The sequence below is a fragment of the Brugia malayi genome (assembly GCF_000002995.4).
Source record: "Brugia malayi strain FR3 genome assembly, contig: Bm_v4_Chr4_scaffold_001, whole genome shotgun sequence".
In the NCBI taxonomy this organism is placed as follows: domain Eukaryota; kingdom Metazoa; phylum Nematoda; class Chromadorea; order Rhabditida; family Onchocercidae; genus Brugia; species Brugia malayi.
In genome coordinates, this window is record NW_025062478.1 from 4,657,125 (window position 1) to 4,680,419 (window position 23,295).

At 29.9% G+C, this 23,295-nt stretch overlaps 3 protein-coding genes across 7 annotated transcripts; 2 read left to right on the plus strand and 1 right to left on the minus strand.

The window, feature by feature from the left end:
* Nucleotides 1-125: 125 nt before the first annotated feature.
* Bma-ehbp-1 (conserved hypothetical protein,hypothetical protein) lies at nt 126-9,888 on the plus strand (the record flags this gene model as incomplete). Of its 5 annotated transcripts, XM_043081627.1 has the most annotated exons (19): nt 126-265; nt 597-840; nt 1,124-1,239; nt 2,986-3,159; nt 3,283-3,444; nt 3,611-3,785; nt 4,004-4,075; nt 4,458-4,594; nt 4,993-5,187; nt 5,530-5,636; nt 6,185-6,265; nt 6,868-6,942; nt 7,481-7,545; nt 7,913-8,017; nt 8,321-8,395; nt 8,617-8,728; nt 8,854-9,027; nt 9,316-9,430; nt 9,759-9,888. In XM_043081627.1, 19 exons carry the CDS (start codon nt 126-128, stop codon nt 9,886-9,888), a joined length of 2,454 nt encoding a protein of 817 aa, XP_042937561.1. The 5 variants fall into 5 exon arrangements, with proteins under 5 accessions (XP_042937561.1, XP_042937562.1, XP_042937563.1 ...); XM_043081630.1 differs by lacking the exons at nt 126-265; nt 597-840; nt 1,124-1,239 and adding exons at nt 1,927-2,104; nt 2,588-2,675; XM_043081628.1 differs by lacking the exons at nt 6,185-6,265; nt 6,868-6,942.
* Nucleotides 9,889-13,345: 3,457 nt separating this feature from the next.
* On the minus strand, nt 13,346-13,612 carry Bm17753 (Uncharacterized protein; the record flags this gene model as incomplete). The annotated part of the gene is made up of 2 exons (XM_043081631.1): nt 13,346-13,495; nt 13,550-13,612. The coding sequence occupies 2 exons, from the start codon at nt 13,610-13,612 to the stop codon at nt 13,346-13,348; spliced, it is 213 nt and encodes a 70-aa protein (XP_042937565.1).
* A 1,514-nt stretch (nt 13,613-15,126) lies between these two features.
* On the plus strand, nt 15,127-22,759 carry Bma-rgef-1 (uncharacterized protein; the record flags this gene model as incomplete). The annotated part of the gene is made up of 15 exons (XM_043081632.1): nt 15,127-15,202; nt 15,504-15,613; nt 16,218-16,393; nt 16,916-17,057; nt 17,179-17,259; nt 17,617-17,709; nt 18,150-18,266; nt 19,150-19,250; nt 19,485-19,665; nt 19,884-19,961; nt 20,187-20,407; nt 21,120-21,264; nt 21,566-21,729; nt 22,207-22,368; nt 22,627-22,759. 15 exons carry the CDS (start codon nt 15,127-15,129, stop codon nt 22,757-22,759), a joined length of 1,980 nt encoding a protein of 659 aa, XP_042937566.1.
* Between the last annotated feature and the right edge of the window lie 536 nt (nt 22,760-23,295).

The window sequence follows — 23,295 nt, forward strand, 5'->3', positions numbered from 1 at the left end:
TTATCCGCGTTCATAGCACTCGCCTTGTACTTTATAACTTTTAATTTGGGTTTTTTCAATTCCGGTTGTTTTTATTTTAGGTAGTTTCTTGGTGAATTGAGTGAAGAAGTTACGCCAACGTGGGGATGACAAGTGTATGGCGGCGAATACAAAAGTCGAACAAAAAATCTGTCAAATATCGTTTTACAATTACACCGCAGGAATTATTAATTATTTGCTCAACAAAATGGCATCCGCAAACTGTAGTCGTAACTTGCATGCACAGGTCAATGGTACATTCAGATTTCAGTTGCATTTTACACTTCTCAAATAATACAGAAGAACCGAATTTATCCTCTTTTAATTGATGTGGATTCATTGGGTAGTAAGAGGCATATTTCATCGTTTGTCTCGAATAGTACACTGTAATTTGGAGTAATGCTGTAATTTTAGCTGAATAAGTGATGCACATAGTTATCGGATGCTGCCACATCAGATAACTGTACACTGTTGCACTACCGCAATATTTATAAAAATTGAATATTTACGATTATGCAGATATTTTGATATTAGATTCTTTGATTTTACTTGAATTCAGTGCTTAAAGAAATTTGCAGGAGACGAAAGGTGGAAGGACGAGTACGACGATGGGAGAGTAGCATGATAGATCCTTGTCGAGGCTTAATTGTATGGCCGTCACAGACACCGGATCCATTACTCTTCGACACAACTCTGTATTGTGACGATTCAATCCATCATTATAGCGATAAAGAATGGACTTTGTTGGTAGAGGAATGCACACGGAAAGGCAAACGAAAAGCTATCGCCGCTGTAAATTTAAATATGCCTCTTTTCGTCCAGGTTAGTCGTTACGCACTTTCGTAGGATAGATACTTTGGTGCGATATTCAAATGTGATTTGTTTCTTGCTATGTATAAGATTTGAGATTAGGTGATCATTGCTTACAATTTATTCTGGATCTCATCTGATTACTTCTATCTTTTGTATGCTTCGGAATATCGCTTTATATACCTTTTATATAAACATTCAAACTATCTTTCCGGACGGATCATTTATCTTTTGTAAAGAGATTAAATTTTGATATTTGAAGCTTTTTCGTAGTATTTTTAGGGACTTTTTTCAGGATCCAGAAACAGTAATCGAACTGAAATTAAAATTACGACCACTTTGGCCAGAATTATCTCACTGTTCAATGCAAATTTTGATATCATCAGTGCTTATTGGTGATGAAGAAACGAAGTAAGCTAACTATTCCTTATGATACTATTATATAAGCGCTAAATTTCGATGCATTCTAAGGCTAACATCTGAGACCCAGTACCAATGTTTGATTATCAGAGACCATTATAATATGTCGAGGAATGTTTCATTTAGTATCGTAATGTTTCATAATGCTCTGATCTTAGAAAAATTCATTGGAACTTTAATTTTCTTTTTTTTTTTTTGTTTCTGTTTCATTCAAAATTATTGTTTATAGCGATTTCGATACGAAAAGGGAAATATCAAGTGTTAACGGTGGGCACAGAGCTAGCATAGCAGGTGATACTGCAGAAACGGAACAGCGAACCAGCAATATAAAAGATGAGTGATGAGGCATACATTGGATTAGAAATGATATTTAGTGTCACATGTGCCCTCAAATCCATTCCATGTCCGATTATGACAGTTAGACTGAAAACACAAATTTTTATGGGTAGAAAAAATATTTGTTCAGTGAATTGAGATGTGATCCAGAAACGATGATCTCAGAATCATTTGGGTATTTATTCGTTCTTATTACTTTTGCAACTAAGTATAAATGAGAAGGGTAGAAAAACTACTAAAATTTGTGGTTTTTGAGCGTTTACTTACGTATGTGGGGAATACAGTATACCAATATTTTCAGGCGGTACAGTTGTTACTAGTTATTCAATGAATTTAAATGACATGGAGAGGCGGAAAACGAGCAAAGAAGAAAGGAAGATAGAACTGGTTTCTCAAACTGAAGATGTTTATAAAAGTAATGGTGTTGTTGATATGCCTGGAAGATCTCTTGATCACAATCAAAGCTATTCTACAATTCGAGATTCGAGGATTGCAAGTGTTACTGAAAGAAAAAAATCCGGTATATCCATTTTACATGGTTTAAAGTAAACAGAAGCAATACATTTAAACTGTTGAAGATTGCTTTTTGAAACTCGTATACTCTGCTGTCCCTTAGGAAATGCACAGTGAATTTAGTTGGTAAAAAAAATTTTTGCATCGTTCATATAACAACATTTTATATATTCTCTATTTTGTCTCATTTCATCAATGAGTCAATAATTTTCTTTTAAATCTCGGTAAGCTACACATGCAATTTGTCATATGTGGGAAAGCTGATGAACTTTTAGAACATTTTATTGTAGATATGATATGATATATTAATAAATTCGAATCAATTTATTGTGCGATTATGGAGCATTTCTGGCTGTTACTGACGCGTCGAAATGATGCTAAAAATTAAGAGAAAATAGTGCAGATTTTTGGCTTCTGTCATAGATTTCGATATTTTGGGGATGCTCGAAATTTCTTGGTTTCCGTGTTGTAAAATATTTGAACATTTCAGTACACGCAAATGTTAATGAATCTGAGGAACGGAATGCATCCCAATCGGTAGTAATTGATCACATGTCCCAAAATGTATCAAAATCCAGGTTTGTAATTTTGTTAAGTTTTAGATTCTGCTCAGTGATTTTTATTCTCCGATTTCGACAGTTATTTTAGTTCATGTCCAGATGTTGCACATTGCATTTCAAGCGGTAATGCGTTTAGTCGATAACATTTATATTGCTGGATGGTAACAGTAAAATTGCTTGTATTTCATAATTTTTTTTTTGTATTTCTTATACAAAATTAACGAAATAGTTTTTCGTCAACGAGAACAAGTATTTAGCATATTTAGACCTTCGTTATGTTCCAGCTAACTTAAGTTCCTTTTCATTTTTCACACTAATTCACTTCTAGCGAACTAATGGAAGCTGAACTTGCCGACATAGCCTTTCAAACGAAGGAAGGATCGAATTTAAATCTGGAAAAAGAACCTAAAGCATTACCTGCTGTCGTGGAAAGCGAGGATCTTCTTACATGGTGTCAAAGGGTGACCAGTGATTATCCTTCAGTCAGAATAACCGATTTTGCGTATGTTTTTATTTTTGCAGTAGGACTTAATGCAGTAGATGATGTTGAATTTATCGTCGTCCCATCTCAATGTTTAATCTTAATTGTGAAATTAAAATTGTATCTATCTTATTTTTTTTGCAGGAAAAGCTTTCGTTCAGGTCTTGCGTTCTGTGCAATTATTCATCGCTATCGCCCAGATTTGCTTGGACCGTTTAGCAAACTGAATTTTACAGATTCACACAGCAACCGCCTTGAGAATTGTCGCAAGGCATTGGATGCTGCTACTTTGATTGGCGTTGAAAAGTAATCATTTGTTTATCTGCTAAAGTCATTTATTTAAACCGCATAAATTGCTTTCGATCCTATAAAGTATATGTATTCCTTATCGTTGAGAAATATTTCTTTGTTCTTCATAATTCTTGCTACTTCATTTTTGCTATCTTCATTCATGTTTTATTTCTTTGTCTAGGAAATTGGATCCTGGCATAACTGTAACATTACCAGATCGAAATGATATTCGATGTTTCTTGTCTGAATTACGCATGCTTCTTGTGGATGTTCCAGCTATTAAGCGTGAATCGAGTGTGAATGAATCGGACTGTCGAATATCCTCACTCTTCAATCTGTCAGAATCGGAAGCAAATGTGAGTATTTCCTATGAACTAAAAGTGAAGAAATATTTAGTCTTATGAGTAGAATTTAAAATTTTGATAGAAAGAACATTAAAACAGTTTTCAGGAATATTTTTAATCTCAATTTTTTTATGATCTAGTCTTATGAGCTTCTCTTTGATCTGAAAAGTTTTGAATTCTTTCCTCGTTCAGAATTTTTTTTCGCGGAACACATATTAAAAACTGTTCAGGTTATGAGAGAGCTTGAAATTTTACGTAGACAACGTGAACGTGACGAAGCCGTCGATCTAACCAATATCACAGTGAGTTACCAACTATTCATAAGCTTACTCATAGGAAACTTAATATTTTCTCAAAAATAAAATAAAAAAAAATCTTTGTTTTTATAAGTGGTTGATTTTTAAAAAGTGAAACAGCGATTTTCACATTTTGACATTTCCTTTTTTTTACTTTTCTGACCAAGAAGAAGGATTTTTCAACTGTTTCTACACGTCATCCCTTGGAAAAAGGCATATTTACATGTGTAGTTGTACGAAATGTGCCAGTTTATGTTTCTCACAGTTACGCTGTGCTGTTATTGTTGTATTCTTTTTCTCTATTTTCGGCTTTATTTCCATGAAATGAGCTTATTGCGTTTTGTCTTAATTACAAATAAATTTTAATTTTGTCCAACCTAAATTTAAGGATGAAGACCGCACAAAATTCAGCGCCGTTGTACCAGCCTCCCAGAAAGTGAAAGATATAAGAAATATGGAAACCGAAAAAAGATCAGAAAAACTGAATGATCCGTTTGATTCTGATTCTGATTCCGACGGTGCGAAGTAAGCAGATGTTTTTTCTCGCTTTTAATCATTTTTGTTAATAATGAAAAAAATTTACGCCTAGAATTGTCTTTCTTAAAAAATAGCTTAAATTTATTGTATCGTAACATCGCTGATGATATTACTGTTGTTCTTTACAAAATAATTTAAGAAAGACATAGTTATTAATTTGAGTTATTTCTCAGTGTACATTATTGGTGTTTCACTATAGTCAAGAGCAATGCATTGGTTGTCGGTAGCTTACTCTGGAAAGGAGTATTATATTTTAGGTCATTTTTTCAACAAGTACAAGTTTTTTGTCAAGGCTATTTGATTGTTATTTTCATTTGGAGTTGAAAAACGCTTTTATTCTCTCATTTGCATGTACTTTTTTAATGTGGAAATTTTCATTTGTTCAGCAATCGCGCGACTTATATACCGTTAGCACATCAGTCAAGCATTAATAGAAATGCAGATGTTAATGTAAATATTAACACAGCTCCGATTTCATCGGTTGTTACAACTCGTCATGTAGAGTTGATGAAAAAACGTCAACAGATATCTTCTGTTCCGTCTGTAATTACTGATTCTACGGATGCAGTTGCACGCGAGAGGTAAACAAAATTGGAAGCGGTTTTTAAGTCAAATTTATATTTTTTTCATTTGTTCTATGTTAATGTTCACAGATTTAGAGTCAGCTTTTAGCAAATAATGAGGAAACTTTTTGGAAGATTGTTATAGTCTTTTTTTTTTTGAATTTGTACTTTGACCTTTTCTAATTTTTTAATTAGGATTTCAACCATAAATATACTTCCCCAACTTCATAACAGTTTCCCTACTTTAATCCATTAGACTGGAGTCTCTACCTTCGTTATAGATAATAAACGTTGTAGCATGCGATAAATTCTGAATTGGAATGAACAAAATGTAGTATCATTTGTTTGTTTGTTTTTTAGACGACATCGAGAGGAGGCTCGACGCTTAATGAATGATGCCGCTTCCGATGGTGCAACACTAGTAATTGGTGGTAGTGCACCAACAACGGCCCATCAGTCTCCAGCAGGTTTGTTTAATTTCCAAAACAAAAGTAGGCTAAACGCTTTTACTACTTTGTGTTTTGATATCAGTGTTTGTTGGGTGAAGTGTTGCCGATTTTTGTAATGCGATTTTGTATGGCTTAGATAGTTGAGAAGTTTTGAAATATGAATTCTCTTAATAGAGTGCAAATGACGAGATTAATTTGTTAAAAAGAGCATTTTTTTGCACAGTGGAATATTTTTTTAAGCAAATTAACTAGTGACTATCCCCATATGATCTGGCTGTGGTAAAGAAGTAAAGAATATAGGTATTGTATAAAGTGCGACAGTAGACTCAAATTAATTACTTAAATAAAACAACTCCAATGTTAAAATTTAAGTACTGGATTCTGATGGTGACTTAAGTCATAAGGTTCCATCGTATTGACTATTTTCCAGTCAGTAATTTAAGAATTTTTTTGTAAGGATTAAAATGAACTGATTTTTTATTTGTTCCAGTGTTGTATTTTCGTTCCTTTTTTTAACTTTTGTTCGCTTCTTAATGACTCTAATAGCTGTTGTTTGTTGTGTGCAGTGGCAACTACGTCTGGCTTGCTTCGAAAGCTGCCGCCATTTGCCAGTAAAGATGTTGGAAGAAGCAATTTACATACACTTGGTGCGTATATAATATATTTTAATTAGCCAGTAATTCTTTGTACTCATAACATAGGTGACTTCCTTAGCTATGGAATAGTTGTATTATAGATATGCAAGGGGAATTTTTCCTGATTTCGAAGATAAATTCTCAATTTAATTTAGTTTCTGCACATGCTTTCATTGGCTAGAAGAAAATGTAGAATTAAGTTTTCATTGGCGATATCCAGGAGGTCGATTCAAAAATTGTTCTTTTTCTCTAACCGATTTTTTGTTTATCACATTGCAAACCAAGATATAAACTTTTATCTTCAGCTACTAAATCAGATTAGATATGTCTTCCAAGTAAATTTTGTCCATCTGCTGTGTTCATTGTATGAATAACTTATTGATAGAGTACAAAAAAATCATTTGATATTATCCTTCAATTCTCTACTTTTTTTCCAGAGTGGTTTTAAGATTTCCTTGATTTCAGTTGTATGAGAAAAATATTCGTAACGGATACCTTATGTTAGATATTATGAGACACAAAAATTCATATATGAACTCATTATGACATTCCGAAAGAAATGAATTTTGTATGTTCTATAGCAAACGTGAATGCGCTTTAATGCATATTTGTAGAATTGGTTACTCCAACGGTGAAAATTTACAATTTCAAAAAAATTCAACCTTCTCCAACGTCTCAACGTGAAATATGTGCGTTTGTTGTGTTTTTTCTTCTTTTTCCGTAACTTTTTTCTATTTACCTCTGTCGCATTTTTGTCTTTTTTCTACATTTTTTTTTTGCCTGCTCAAGCTTTAAAAAAAGTGGGTAGTTAAACAATTTGCTTTAACCGAACTTCAAAACTGTATTGAGTATTTTGATCGTTTTTCAACGGGCTGCATTTGCCATATGTTATGCATGCCAACTATCATTTTGTTGCTAAAAATATTACAAACGATCGAAAATTGCGTGCGATAGTTTTTTATTTTAATGCATTATATTTTATTCGCTCTTTGCAAGAAAAAATTTATGGCTTCATTTAGCACTAGTGACTGCAAAGCTTATTTATATTAGAAAAATTGTTCCTTCGGCTGGGATTTGGCAGTGAATGTTCTTTTTTGGTGTAGTAATGTCAATTATTAGTTCCAGTGTTAAAAGTCGGTATATTCTGGTCAAACGTACGATCAGCCGACACTTTACAATTCTTAACTTCTTAAAAATGTAAAATAAGTGGATTTAAATACATTTCAGATGAAACACCAGTATCTTCGCCACATGAAAGATCTACTGGAAGATTGTCAAGCAGCATTACTGATGTAAAGTTTTCATTTTATCTCTTTTACCTCCTTTAGAATGTAATTCACCCATCAAAGTGCTCAATAAATAGGACCATTGCTCAATAGGCTGGTAGTATTTTATACGTTGATAATGCATTTTGGTAGATTGTTTAAGATTATTCTTGCTTGCTCGGCTTTTTTAATTGTACAAATAGAGATGACTTCTATGGCAGTTTTATTGTAGGGTAAAAGCTGAGAGATGAAACAATATTTTTTTTTCTTGGTCTGTTTCAAAGTAAGGAAAAAGCCAGATTTCTTTGGATTGCAGTATTTTTTTTTTTAGTAGCGTATGCAGTATAATGAAAAATATGCTGAGAGTATTGACTTTGTTGTTAATTTATTCCAGATTCAAAAAAGTAGCCTCGGTGTCACGCTAGATAGAGCAAAAAGGTATGGCAGCATGAGAGGTCAGGAATTAATTGAAAGCGTTGCAAAAGTAGCTGGGCGAGCGGTTGGTAATATTAGTTTTACCTAAATTATTTATTAGGATATTAGTTTTAATTAATTTTACTAATAAAAGCTAAAGTGATTACTAAAGTTCTCATCGTCATCTAGTCAGTAGATGGAGTTAAATTATAGAAACTCAAACTTGGATGGTTCTTTGTGATTGAATGTAGTTTATTTCATGATTATTCTAGTACCGATAGATTTTGAATGCTTTCATGTATGGTATCCTGTTGTTGCTCAATTGTAGATTTCAATTGTGGATTTCGAAAAAATCTTAAGATCGGTTAGATTTAATTTTTTTTTTCAGTTCACACCATCTTTATCAACTTCGGATAATCCTGTAAATGCAACACCAACGCGAAAACTGATTTCTCAGTGGGAAGTGAGTTCTTTCCAGTTCGCGTTTCATTTGTTTTTTGGATTCTCCTAAACTTTATTCACTATCTCAACTGGGCTTTTCTTTTTTAGGACTCCGTGTAATCGAGAGTCTGTCTAACTTGGCTAGGCTGACACTGTTCTTTTCAATCCTACTATATATAAAATAATTCTTGAAGTATTCGGCTATATTTGGTTGGTAAATTTATTTAAAATGTTTTTTTTAAGAAAGATGGAGCGGACTTGGAAAAGATTCAGGCAGAGTTAAACTGCCTTTCGAAACGTTTGGCACAAGTTTCTGGTGAAGATGAAATTATCTGTTCACAACTTATGAAAGCAAGTTAGATTTTGTTTCATTTTGTTTTATACTTTAGTATTCGCTTTTGGTTTTCTGAAGGAATATTGAAAAAGTCGAATTTCTCAACTACGTAATCAGTAAGGTTTGTCAAACTCTCAATTTTCCAGAAGTTTCGTCGGAAGAAGAGGAACGTTTATTGCAAGAACATATGAGGTTACTTACAGAAAAAGATGCCATTGTTAGACGAACGGAATATTTTAATGTTCTGGAACAGTTACGTGAGGTGGAAGATGAAATAACAAAATTGCAGCGTAAATTAGGCTCTGCTTCTGTTATTGATCGTAAGCTCATCAGTTTATTGTGTATTGGATTCAGTATTTTAAATGTTTTAATTTTCTTTTAGATTTTAAATTTTGTTGCTTTCTTGAAGTCGTTCTGTTGTTCCTTATCATTCTAACAAACTATCGGCATATTTTCTGTTAAAAAATTCCTTCTTCAAGATGGAGACGATCTTCACCGCAATGCCTGATTTTTGTTAGCACTAAAGGACTGGTCGCTTCAAATAATTTTGCTTGAAAAAAATGATAGAAAAAGTGTTTTTTAGCGTACCATACAGCTTTCATTTGTAGAAATTGATAAGACTGAAGATGACAAACAGAAGATTGATAAAATGATGGATGATTTGGTTGCGTTAGTGAACAAAAAAGATCGCTTATCACAGAAGTTGATTAGCCATGAAGCCGAGTAAGCCTCTCGCTAGCTTTTATCGGATAACTGGTTTTGTTAAATCTAACTTTCCAAAATCGAAATGTTGCTTTTTTTAGTGTCAAACATATTTCAATAACAAAAAACATGGAGGAAGGTAATGTAATATGTTAGCCGCCATGTTAATCGTAATGTAATATGTTAGCCGGTAATTTTCTGAATTTTTCATAAAAGTTCCCATCTTAAGTTGATTATTATTTACCTTGTTGTATTTTGCTTATTCAGTATTATTTTCCTCCATGATTGTAAAATGGAACACTTTGATTTTGTTATGTTTTTGTAAGCTATAAAATGAAAATATTTGCAGAGATGAAGAGATAGATGAAAGGGATCGATTAACTCTCGAAGCAGCTGCGAATTTTTCACGTGGCACCGAACAACCATTATCAGCTTCCAAAAGGATAATAACTTGGATTCGGTCAGAAATTAGTAGCTGAAAAAAAAATCAAAAATGAGTATTCGAACCTCTTTTTGTTTTGTTTTATTATTGATATATATAGACAAACTTTATTTTCTGCTATATTTCTCTGTAGCTTCCATGATGAGCAGTTAATTCCACTAAGGTGCTCTTTGATATATTAATCATTTTATCGTAATTCACATTATATTTAAAATCCATATTTTCAGTAGTACCATTTGCATTTGTTAAGAAATCATTAATTTCGAGCTGGTTTTATTTACAAATGTAAAATTAGTGAATTGTAGTTTTCATTAATTTTTTTTGCCGAAGGCATGGGTTATGCACCCAGAAAAATAGAATAATTGATATTAAAAAGTCATGGCTCGTTTAAAATTTGGCAAACGTGCATGTCGATTTTATGTAAATAAGTTAATAATTTGATTAATTAGTTGGAATTTTAGTCGTTTAGGAATTTTATCAGACATTTAAAATAATGTACCGGTAATATTTTTTAATTTTTTCGATATCTTTGTATTATATTTTTATTATAATAACCAAACTAGATGAGATTTTCGTAATCATTAGGGTTTTAGATTATACTTTCCATTATTTTCTGCCATATTAATCCTAAATCATAATATCTCAGTGGAATCTTCTGATTACATTTTTTGTTTGGGTATTTCAACAAAAAAAAAATCTTGATTGGATATTCCCAGCTGAAAATATAAAAAGTTATTATTCCCTTGCTCACCTGTATAATAAGTGAATATCTACTGCCATAAAATTGCTGTAAATTTTCAAAAGATATCAGTCATCCCCTACTTATTTATTCCGTATTTTTCCTTTATGATGCCATTGCAGTGCGACAGTGCATTATTCGGAAAGAACTCACGTTGTTAGCCGTCAAACCATTTCAGTCGTTTGATATGTACTTTTTTCCTAGATTACCGGTTTTTAATTAATTTCAGAAATTTTCAAATTCATTAGTTGAAGTACTGCGAATGATTGATAATAAATCTTTTTTCTCTGCAGAACCCTTCATTTATCTCTTTCTTTGATCTCTGTAATAATTTTTTTTACAAATGATATGCTTATATTTGCAACATTTACAATAATTAGTGTATATGTAGTTTACATCAATTATGTTTTATGCACGACTGGTTGATTTGTTCGATTTCACCAACATTCGTTCTTCGAGTTTTCGCGTTGTCGAATGGCTTGTTGACCTAGATGGAAATGATTTTAGGTGATGTTAAAGTGATAAGATAAATAATTGATATATATATATTAGTCAATGTTTTCCAGCTGTAGTGTTTGTTAATTGCTTCACTATAGCATAATCTGTACAATATACATCATTTTGTGATTTATATGGTACTTTAGCCACGATTTTTTTGCTGGAATTTGAAAGTGAAACAAATGATACATTTCATAAGATGGAGATTAAAAATCAGCAAGTGAAAATGTTTTGAAAGACTGACTTCATTGCCAATATACAGAGTTCATCTGTTCAAAACTTTCCATCTTCTGTTATCGTTGCTATGCCTAGTATATGGGATTGCTTCATTGCTTTTATAGCCAGCTACTTTAATTCCTCGCCATGATCAACTCTGCATAGCTCATCTTTTCTCATTCTGTTCTAGTCTTTTATTTATATCACGTTTAATTTGTATATTTTTCATTTTCCCTACTATCTTTTTGCTTATATGCCTCTAATAAAACGAAACAAAGTTGACAAACGCAGCACATTTACAACTACAATAGACATATAGGTAAATAGGTACACACATACTGGTAAATATGTGTAGACGTTATGAGAGAATAGTTTAGTGTTGCAGACGGAGAATTCATAGCAGTTATGCTTGTCATTTTAATTCAGCAATTTAAAAACTACATCGATCATTTGGAACGGTGAAATTATGTGCATATTTCCAGAGCAGTTACTCTTGAAATGTGCTTGACATTTTAAAATGCAATTTTTAAACTATAGAATCAGTAAGTTTAATTTTACGTAAAGACTGGTCAGGAAAGCTGTGCTAATAAGTTCTAATTATTGAAATAGTTAAAACAAATAACCTGTCTGGTAAGTAATAAGATTGAAATAAAACGAAATTTTGGGTCTATTAGTTTACTGAAAGAGTTCGGGAATTTTCATAAATTTTTTTCATCTTCATTGAATGATTTTTTCTTTGATTCCTGATAAGCAATCGTTTGTCATTATCACTCTATTATTCATTAATTAAACTGTTCATTGCTGATATCATCTATTTATCACTGATACTCTTGTATAAGCTTAGTTGAACTTTTCGAGAATATCATTTTTATTGCTTCCATTTCTTTGCCATTTCCATATTAAATTTTAGGAAATATAAACATTATTATAAGTACTCTGATAAATTCTCTCTTTGCCTCGGAGACGAGTCGAAAATTTCTGAAAGTTCTCGTGAAATTAAGAAACAGTGAAGATTTCTATGTATTATATAAAATTATAAGATGTAGCATTATCGTAAAATGCCTATGATATAACTGAAGACTATGGCTCATTTTTGAATAGCCATAAGTAAAACTGCCAAACATTCAAAATCGTTATCATAAGCTGAAGTTTTAACTTGAACGAAGAACGAAAGTAAACCAATAACAATAAGTGATAAGTATAAAATTATAAGATGGAATATTGATATCTCTTAAACAGATTTTGCTAAATTTATATAAACAAATTTGTCACATATATTTGAATCATTTTGGTTTGACAGAGCAGATATAAAGGAAAACTTCGTTGATTCAAAAATGCTTTTTCTTCAAAGTTATATTTAGTTACCATGAAAGCGATTTAGATTTAAAAAACGGAAAAAAAAGACAAAAAAAACTCCTGAGCAAGTAATAATTTCTGTAGCAATTCTGTGATTAATAATAAAAATTTGAAATTGCGAAATGATCTAATTATTTTAAATTTTATTGGGATCATTAGATAAGTTTTTGATGAATAAAACACACTCTTTCGATTACTCATCTGTATCATTCTCGATCATCGGATCATTCTAACTAATTCATCCAATTGATTTGACAAACCCGAAATGAATGCATATGCATCAATGTTTACATTGGAATTGAATATGAATTAAATACTGTTTAGCTGGAATGTTAAAGTATTCCACATTTAAGTATGTCAAGTAAGTAAGTAATAAATTTTAAAAAATAATTTTTCATTTTTTTTTTCTTGAATTTTTTTTTTTAATTGAAATAAGTTGAGCTAATTAGATAATATTTGAAATGAACACTACTAGAATAAAATGAAATAAAAGTGATATGAAATGCTGGAAAGCACTTATTCTTTGATCATAACAACATATCTATTGATTGGTAAAGATGAACCAATTTTAATTTTGATATTGATTTTAGTCCAACTTCAGTTCTGTCTCAAATAAAATAATTGTTGTTTGATCGGTTGTTCGTTCCTCTTTCTCTGTGCTTGCTCGTTCGTTCTTCCAATGTGTTTATGAGGAAATTTTGTGCTTCGGTGGGATAATAATGACAGCATTCTCTCCTTGTTGCACGGGTGACATCGAAAGTATTGATTCCGCTTTGCTCTCATCTGTGTATGCCATCTGTGCATTTGTCTCCAGTGGACAAGTACTTAGGAGAGCCTAGGATTTGACCGATCCAAAGGCATTTTTCTGCTTCAAATAAAACTCACAGACCTTTTTGAGGTTGATCCGATGCATCGGTGTTGATGCTTGTTCAGTGCTTTTCATTGATACCATTGCTCAATCCTTTACTTTCTTTCCCTTATTCTCTATTCCTTGTTATCCCTCTCTCTCTCTCTCCTTTTTTCCAAATAAGTTAGTATATATAAGTTTACAAGCAGAAAAGGAAGGGCAAAGACGAATTAAATTTTTCTCGATAAACCATTTCGAGGAAAACCAATAATAGTTTTTACCAGAATTTTAATTTTTAATTTTAAATTTTCACTTTTTAAATTACTCATTTATTTTTATATTTACAAACGTTTTATTTACACAAAATGTTCATTCCGTTTTGTATGCTTTTCTAACAAACTATACTAGCAATTATCATTGAGAAGAATACGAAAGAATTTATATCAAAAACAAAATTGCAATTTCTTAAAGTTTTTTCCTTTTTGTTTCTGAAATTGATTTTTTTTTTTTTTTTTTTTGCATCCTTAAATATGTTATTACTGTATAAGCTATCCTAGTGTACTAACTAAACGAATCAGAATATTCTGATTAGTTGAGTTCATCTGAATTACTCTAGGTAAATTGGGATGATTGGACTTCTTAAAAGTGGCTAGCGATTTTAATAGCCAAATGAATTCATTAGCTTTTTCTTTGCATTAACACATGAATGCTGCATTTTTTTTTTGCTTTATATTTTATCTTTTGCTATGCATAATTTTATCATATGCTTCTGAACTTAAAGTTACTTTTTCTTCCTTCAATTTCCTTACACCTTTAATAAAAAGTTTTACCAGTACCAATACACATACACCTTCAGACTTAAAGATGTATGTGTATTTTGAATGATTCATACTGTAATTGATTCATTCACTTGAAGTATTATTTACATATATTCTAACTAATAATTATATCATAAATATTCCATAAGTTCAAAAAACTTCGAAAAATTTTTTCCAAAAATTTTTTTTTACATTAAATTACTGACTGTTACATTTCTTTTAAGCACTCTTTCTTCTTATTTTTAACAATTACAATTAATGCTAAAGAGTTGTTGAATGATCGCAAATAATTTATTGCTATTTATATTATATTAATAGAATATTATAGGACTTTTAATTTGTTTTCTGTTTACGATTTGTCGTCTAATATACAATTGAATTATACATCGATCATTTAATATTAAGCAGATGGAAAAAAGAGAGACACGACAAGTTAAAAGGAAACAATCTGAAAGCAAATTACATTTTAACTTTTATTCCATCACCTGGTATAATTGAATCCAATTTATTGCTATGCTGAAAAATTTGCTACAAAAAGTGAATTGGAGATTATTCTTTTAATAATCTTTGAATTGATAATGGTAATTGTTATTATTATTATCAATACTTAAGCTTAATCTTGTCTTAATTATCCGACCAATTTCAAAATTATGTTTTAGTTCACTAAAAATTATTGATGTATATTTGTTACAAAGTATTAAATATATTTAAAAATATTAAGATGTGTTTCAAATTGGATGATACGGTTGGTTGTAATCTAAGGATAAAAATAATGATAAGCAAGCAGCAATTCTTATCTTTATGACAACAATCACAGTCAGCCATAATACACCTCTTACAGTACCTCAACTTGTCCAAATTTGTATCACATTTTTTGGTTAGTTTATTTTTTCCTTTTTCTTACAAAAATCAAATGAAGCTTTGAGATAAAATTAAAATATTGTTACAGAACAGCTGGATGTAAGTAAATGTTCAATATATTGAATTAATGATAATCACTATTACTCAGTTATTAACATCATCATATAATCTTTGACTTCATGAAAATTACACCTTTATTCTGCTTATTGCTTAACACTAATTGAAAATTGTGCTATAAAATAATAAAGATTTTAAGTTTAACAACATGATAATTCAATTTGTCAATGTTTTCATGCAGTTGATAATTTCAATTTGAGATGGTGACGAAGATGTAGGAAAAGATTCTCTTCCATGGGCATTATTTCATGTTCATGAATGGTTTGTTAACAGTTGTGAGCTGATGGCACATTTCATATCAATTTTTTTAGTTAGTCAATTTTTTTTCTTCTTAATTTGATTACCAAATTTCAATTTTCTCTTCAGGAATATCTTTTGAGTTTTCACTATGTTTAATCCGTAATTCACAATATTCATTGTTACATTGTCATTTATCCGATTTGAATTAAAATTACAAAACTTTTCCGTAAAAATTAAGAAATGACAAAAATGATTAATTTCATATGCGACCTAACTTATAATCATAAAATTTGTGAATAAAAGTGTTAGTGATATGATTTTCTTAATTATTAATTTTCACACAGATTCAATAGATAGTTAAAGTGAAGAAAGTTCTATGTAAATCTTTTCCAAAATAATATGTTTCATTATTATTCAACATATAATCAATCAATCAATCAGTTTGATGAACTTACTGAGAAAAGAGAAGAAAGTTTTATGTATGTAAGATACTTTAAACACATTTTTATTTAAATTTTAGTGATGTTCCATTTAAATTCTTTCATTCCGAATTGAAATATTAGTTCTACAGTAGTAACTACGAATATTATCAGTAATTTTTATCAGTAAAATGATCTTTGAACAAAAGAGCAAGAATTGCAGTGTTACTTTATCTAGTCGAAAAATTTATTTAGGATGCGGTGAATGACAGTGGTACTCGTTTACGGATATGTCGAGCAGTTGGATACTGGATCCGGATATGTCCAACACATTTCGATGCACCTTTATGTAAGCTTGTTGAACGCCTTAAATTGTTAGCTGTATCGAGAAATGTGCCCAATTCTGCAGCACTTCTTGACCTCTCATCATTGTATGTTTTCTTATTGTAACTTTTTCTTTATTCAATTGAAACCTTTCTATATAATTCTAAAATAAATAAAAAGTTGTTGTTTCTAATCTAAATAATTTCTCTCATTTGCTGCATTCAAATACAAGTTATTCTCTATATAAAAACACTTTCGCTGTTTTCATGAATTTTTTGAAATTTATTCATATTTATTTTTATAGAAAATTTTCTGCAAAACTTTAAAAATTAAATTTTTTTAAAAAATTATATCTTATTGATAAACTTGTTTGTAATGTTATCTAAATAATTATTTCGGCTCTATTCGGTCAAGCTGCATTTTTAGCTTCGTTAAAATAAAAATGCTTGAAATCACTATTAATTTGTTGTTTGAAAACTCTTGTAGTATCATAGTAGGAACTAAAATAAATATAATTAAAAATTAGGAATTAAAGTGAATCTAATGCAAGATCCAATGAAGAAAAGCCTAGAAACATTATCTATTTTTGACATTTTCAAGGTTTTCCTGAGGATACTGATTAATTTCAGGCCTTCTTATTCGTGGCTTCGAAATATCTCGATTAGAAATCCTGTCAGCCATCAATGTTCATTATCATTTGATCAGTGGAGTCCTGAAGAAATTGCTGTATCATTGAGTCATATAGATTATAAAGCTTTATTCAGGATTCCAGTGAGTGATTTCCGAAAAGTTAATTTAGTGAAAGGCACAGAAAAGTTAATTTAGTTAATTCTTATAATTAATTTAGTGAAAGACATTTTGTGAATTGCTTTAATAATTTTATAAATTTTAGATTAGTGAACTGAAGCAGTATTGTATAGATGGCAATCTTTCACATACGCCCTTTTTAGAGAGATCTATTTCAATTTTCAATGTAAGTTATATGACTCAAAACACTAGACTGTGTTGCTAGAATGGATCTTATTAATGATACCAATTGCTTAGCTAATATAAAGCTTTTTTTTTTTATAAACCCAAATTAAAATCTAAAATTTCTTAATGACTAAATTTGGTTATTTTAAATTTGATAATTCAAAAAGAAAATATCATGTGTATCATTACAGAATACACATTTCCTGTTTCTATGTAAACATAAATAAATGACGTTGGAGTGATCTTTCAGCCTATAAAATATATGCTGACTACTCTTCATTAGTCTTCTAATTTCTAATTAGTTTAATCACACACTTATATACATTCTGAAACAATCCCTTAAATATTCCGGTTGCAGAGTTTATCAAACTGGATACAATGTATGATTTTGAATAAAGGAACGCCTGTTGAACGTGCTGAAATGATTACTAAATTCACTCACGTGGCAAAGGTTGTCATTACTACTGTTAGATATTATAGTTTCTGGTTTGCAGAATCAGGAAATTTGGATATTCCTGATTATTTCAACACCTTTTTCTTCTTGCTTGTATCTATTCATCGATGTCTATCTTTTATCTTTATCTCCATCCTATATTTCAGTTTAAAAATTCCCTATAATTCTGTTGCTATATTACACAATAAAATTAATTTGCAATTAATTGAAATTCGTACATTAAATAAAAATATAAGTTTAGCGGAAAGGAAAACTCACTAATTCCAATTATCTCATCGTAATTATATAAATTATTTTGATATCAAATTATTTGTAAAAATATTTTCATTTACTGCATTATTCACAATAGTATGAGCCAAATAATTTTAATATTTGCTTTCCCTCAAATCCTTCTTGGCTTCTGTACAATGCATTTCAATATGTTTCATTGATTGCAGTGCCTTAGGCGAATGAATAATTTCAATACTTTAATGGCTGTTATTGGCGGTGTATCACACAGCAACATTGCTCGATTATCAAAAACAACATCCGCTTTATCAAGTGATTTGAGAAAGGTTTCTTTTACAGCATTTTGATCTTTGTTCTTTTCATAATTAATATCTTAGGTTAACGAATTTATTTATTTAATTAATTAATCGGTTTATCCAGTTACTTCATGATTAATCAATTTTTTTAATTTGTTTATTCATTTATTTTATTTATTTGCTTTTTTGTTTATTTGTTTATTTGACCGATTTGTTTAATCAACTAGTCAATCGCACATTTATTTATTTATTTACTTCTTTGTTTACCTATTTATTTATTTAATTTTTTGTTTATTTACAATAAGCTCAAATTTCTCAAGATCCTCAAGAAATAAATAAATAAATAAATTTGTTGAAAAAATTGATTAATTTTACGCATTAAATTCATAACTTCTGTTGTGAATGACGGAAAACTTGAACAAAAGATCCTATAACTTCAATTAAATTAATTAATTAGTTAAAAATTCTGTCATTTCTCGAAACAACTATTACTTATTCTGATTTATAACATAATATTTGTAAAATAAATTTCATTCATTGCTTCATGAATTTTTTCGTCATTGATAAATTATTTAGAAATTATTATTCCTTCTGAAAGTCATTTTCCGTTATTTTCGTCATTATGCGATGTTTTATTATTAATTGTTAATTATAAATTGACCATTAGCTGAAATTGTTATATACTTTTGTATAATCAAAATTTCTGAATAGATTCCTTCCTTTCTAATATTAATTAATAATACTATTTTATCATAAATAATTTTTATAGCATTTAAAGTATTTCTATGCTTTGTTCATCATTTTAAAAAAAATTGAAATTTCAAACAAATTCTTTTAAATTATAATTATTATGATACTTGCCACATTTTTATTGATATTTTTAGTTATCCTATAATGATGATCATTATTCTAGGAACTTAATCATTTTACCCAACTTCTCTCTTCAACTTCAAATTTTGCTTCTTATCGGAAAGCACTGCAGGAGAGTTCGGGATCATTCTGTATCCCAATCATGTAAGCCTTAATATTTGATCATCAAAAGGTATTTCTCTTATCTTTGCGATCATAGCATTAAGGTTATGAATACAACTTCTCTACGATATTCATTTTTCTAAATAATACTTATTATATTATTTAGTGATATATTTGACATTAGTCAAAATTCGAACCAAATCAAAGTTCCTTTTTTTTAAAGTATTTTCACTAGCAATTTTCAATATTTATCAACCGTCAGGTGATCACTTTTAGGGGTGTCCATCTGAAAGATCTGATAAGTTTGCTGATAAAAAATAGAGACTCAGAACATTGCTGTTTTGTTTCGTGTCGAAAAATTCCATATTTAGCGGATCATTTATCGTATTTTGTCAATTTTAATCGTACTCCTCACAATTTTCCCGATGCTAATATTGATCTCATTGATACGCTCAAAGTATGAAAATCCTTCAAGTTTTCTCGGAATTAAATTCCAACTTATTCGAACTTTTGGTCTGAATATAAAGAAAAGGATTATACATAAAAGAATTTTTTAAATTGTCATATTCGACTGTCATATTTTCTCAAGTATGTAACACATGGAATTAATTTCCAAACCTACAGCAATTAAATTTTTTCTGTTCTTTTCTTTTTTAAAAATGAAATTGTCGACAGGTTTCATTGGATATCAGGTATAACGAAGATGATATTTATCGCCTTTCTCTAAAACATGAACCTCGTACAATTCTTAGCGTAAGTTTATATTTGAAAGTGTTACTGTAAATATTATAGCAAATAAACAGCCTAACAAGTTGTCTTTGTGTAAATAAAAGAAAAAAAGTGCTAAGCAATAAAATCACTAACTTATTCTAAATACCAAATGACAGAATATCAAAGAAAGTAGAATAAACTAAATTTCCTTTCCTTATATGTGTATTTCATTATGTATAATAATTAATTATCACTTTCTATTTGTAGTTTCAAAGTTCAACAAAATCGGTATTATTTGCTGATTGGGCATCAGGTGTGAGTAGTACGTTGGATTCAGAAATTGTCAACAAACATATTACCGCAATGGTGGAAGCTGTATTTAAAAATTATGATCACAATAAGGATGGTTCCATTTCTCAAAGTGAATTCCAACAAATTTCAACTAATTTTCCATTTATTGCTCCTTTTGGAGCTATCGACACTGATAAGTAATGTTTTGTTTCTTCTATATGCATTTATTAGTATTCTCTTAGATGAGAACAATTGAAGTTCTAAGAAAATGTGAAAGAAGAATAAAAAGAAGTGGTTGTTTTCAACACTCATCAAAAATTTTCTAACATTTCTTCAAAATGATCAGTTTATTGACGAAAATAAAATTCGAGTTTTCATTATTACATTAGGGATAATATAAATGTTTCATTGCTAGTAAATCGAATACTAGCAATGGTAATTTTGAATGTGAAATAAGAATTGAAAATTTTATGAAATAATGTCCTGCAAGCGAAGTATATGACTTTTGCAGATAGTAATGACATTAAGATCGATTAGAAATGTTACTATTCTAAAAGTTTAATATCTAAATTCTACTAACAAAAATGATGTGTAAATAGTAATTCATATCGTCTGTAAAATGTGAAATAACTCCAAAGGGTTGTAAAATAAACAAATATTTAATTTGATGTGAATTCACACATACACACACACACACATATATATATATATATACATACATACATGTACATACACACATATGCAATTGATTACATGGCAAATCTATAACTGTTCCCAGTAATACTTTCTCGAGTGATTATAAATGTTTGAATAAATGATTAAATCCTGGAATTTCTTTTTTAAATTTTAAAAATATAAAATGAGTTACTTAATTGCACAATTAGCAGAGAAATGTTTGAATTTTTGCAGGGATGGAGTTATTAGTAAACCTGAAATGAATGCTTACTTTATCAAAATTTGCAAGCAATCTATAGATTTTCGCCGTGAATTTCAGCATAATTTTCATGAAACAACTTTTCTGACACCTGCAATATGTGCTCACTGCGATAAATTAGTAAGAAGTTATTATTTTCTAAAAAAAAAAAAAAAAAAAAAAAACAATTTTTCTGTTAATTAATGTAATGCTTATGATCATATTAGATGTAATTGGTAGGTTGCTCTGATATTTTCTTTAACAAAAAAAAAAAAATTCCAAATATTCATTGTTGTTGAAAATTGCATATCAGAAATACTTAATTTCGTTTTTCAGAAATGTTTCATTCTTTTTAATTTTTACATCTTTACGACCAATTTGCTTAATTTATAACGGATGACTTTTAAGATAGGATGAAAAGTAATATCTGAATATGTTGTAGTTATGGGGTATAATTCGACAAGGTTTCAAATGTCATGACTGTGGACTTACTGTACATCGAACTTGTAGAGGCAGTGTCGTTGTAGAGTGTCGTCGAATTAATAGCTGGAAAACTACAGTAACAGAATCGGCCAGAACGACCCGGAAGCTTTTACCTGGTATCAAGTACGTTTTAAAACTTTCATAATTTCAGTTTTATTTTTAACCTTCCAACAAATGACTTTCAAATTGCATTTCATTATTTTCATAGACCCATCACCAAGACCTTACCAACTTTTAGGTTGGAGGGAACGGTTATTGCTATGGGCCACGTTTGAAAGGTTTCCGTATGTTCGACGTCCGATAGTGGCGTCGCAAATGGTAGAAGTAACTCACTTAGTACTATCAGAACCAAACGTTACTGATAGTATTGGCATATGCGTTAGCAACTAAGTTGACGAGGTTACAATGACACATTTTGTTCACCCTTCCTCATCTATCTTCCCTCATATTACTCTGATCATCATTTTGGATTGGAAATTTCAAAGTTCAAAATTTCGATTTTGGCTTTAATTCTTATTTAAAGTATTCTTTTTCTTTTTGTTATCACATCTATAAATATTGTTTACATTCTGTGCAAAACAAATCTTCCATTATTTCCAGATCGATTTCTCGGATACGAGCAACAAGTGCCACATCAGAACATGATTCGACAGATGATACGACAACAGAGTGCTTCGCATCTGCAGCATGCAAAATGCTATTGCATCTACGACCTCATTCGAAAAAGAATCCCTCTCGTTTTGATGCAGGATGTTATTACCGGTAAATTAATTACTGAATATTTAAAAATTTGCTAATTAATCTTTAGAATTATTTTATTATTGTATTATTCGATGCTGTTCTGCTTTCACTTAATGAAGCATCATTAGTTACATCGTTGAATATTATGCTAAACATCTATTCATTACCATTTTTTACAATCATTTTTAAAAATGTGATCAAGAAAGGAGTGGATTTACTGCTGTTTCCTTGAATCAAACATAGAAGATAATTAGATATGGTTTAATTAAAATATTTAAGGGTAGCAAGTTCACCTGAATCACCAAATACAGATGATGTGGCACCATCTTTGGCGTGTGAAGAAGTATTCGAAGATGAATCTTCATGCATATCTCTTTCCGAAATGAATGATTCTAGTAGTACTTTACGGTGATCGATGAATATTTTTAAAATTTATATATTTTGTTCAAATTTGTCAGATTATTGATTAGAGTAGCTTTATTTCAATTTAATTTGTTATGAAATTTGTTTTAATCTCATTATTCTTAAGTACAGGGGAAAAAAAAGATCGTTTTCCGAATTATAACTTGTACGTATTGCTAAGTTTCTTATGACGGTAAGCTTTAATGAACCAAATAGATCAACGATTTATCAAATTTCATTCAATCGTATTCGAATCTACTAAGAGATCCCTGCCACTCAATACGTCAGATCAATGTGTTCAATACCGTTTTGTTGATCCTTCAGAAAAATAGATATTTTTAGTTTCTTGATTTAGAAATAAAATTGCTCTACTCTTTTATAATGCGATATTGCCAGATTATATATATATATATATATATATATATATATATATTAATTTACAGTTAAACCAAAGTAATATTGAAATCTGTAATTACAATTGATATGTAAATTGTGATGCATGCTGTCGTTTATTACGGGTATATTTCTGATTAACTTATTCATCAT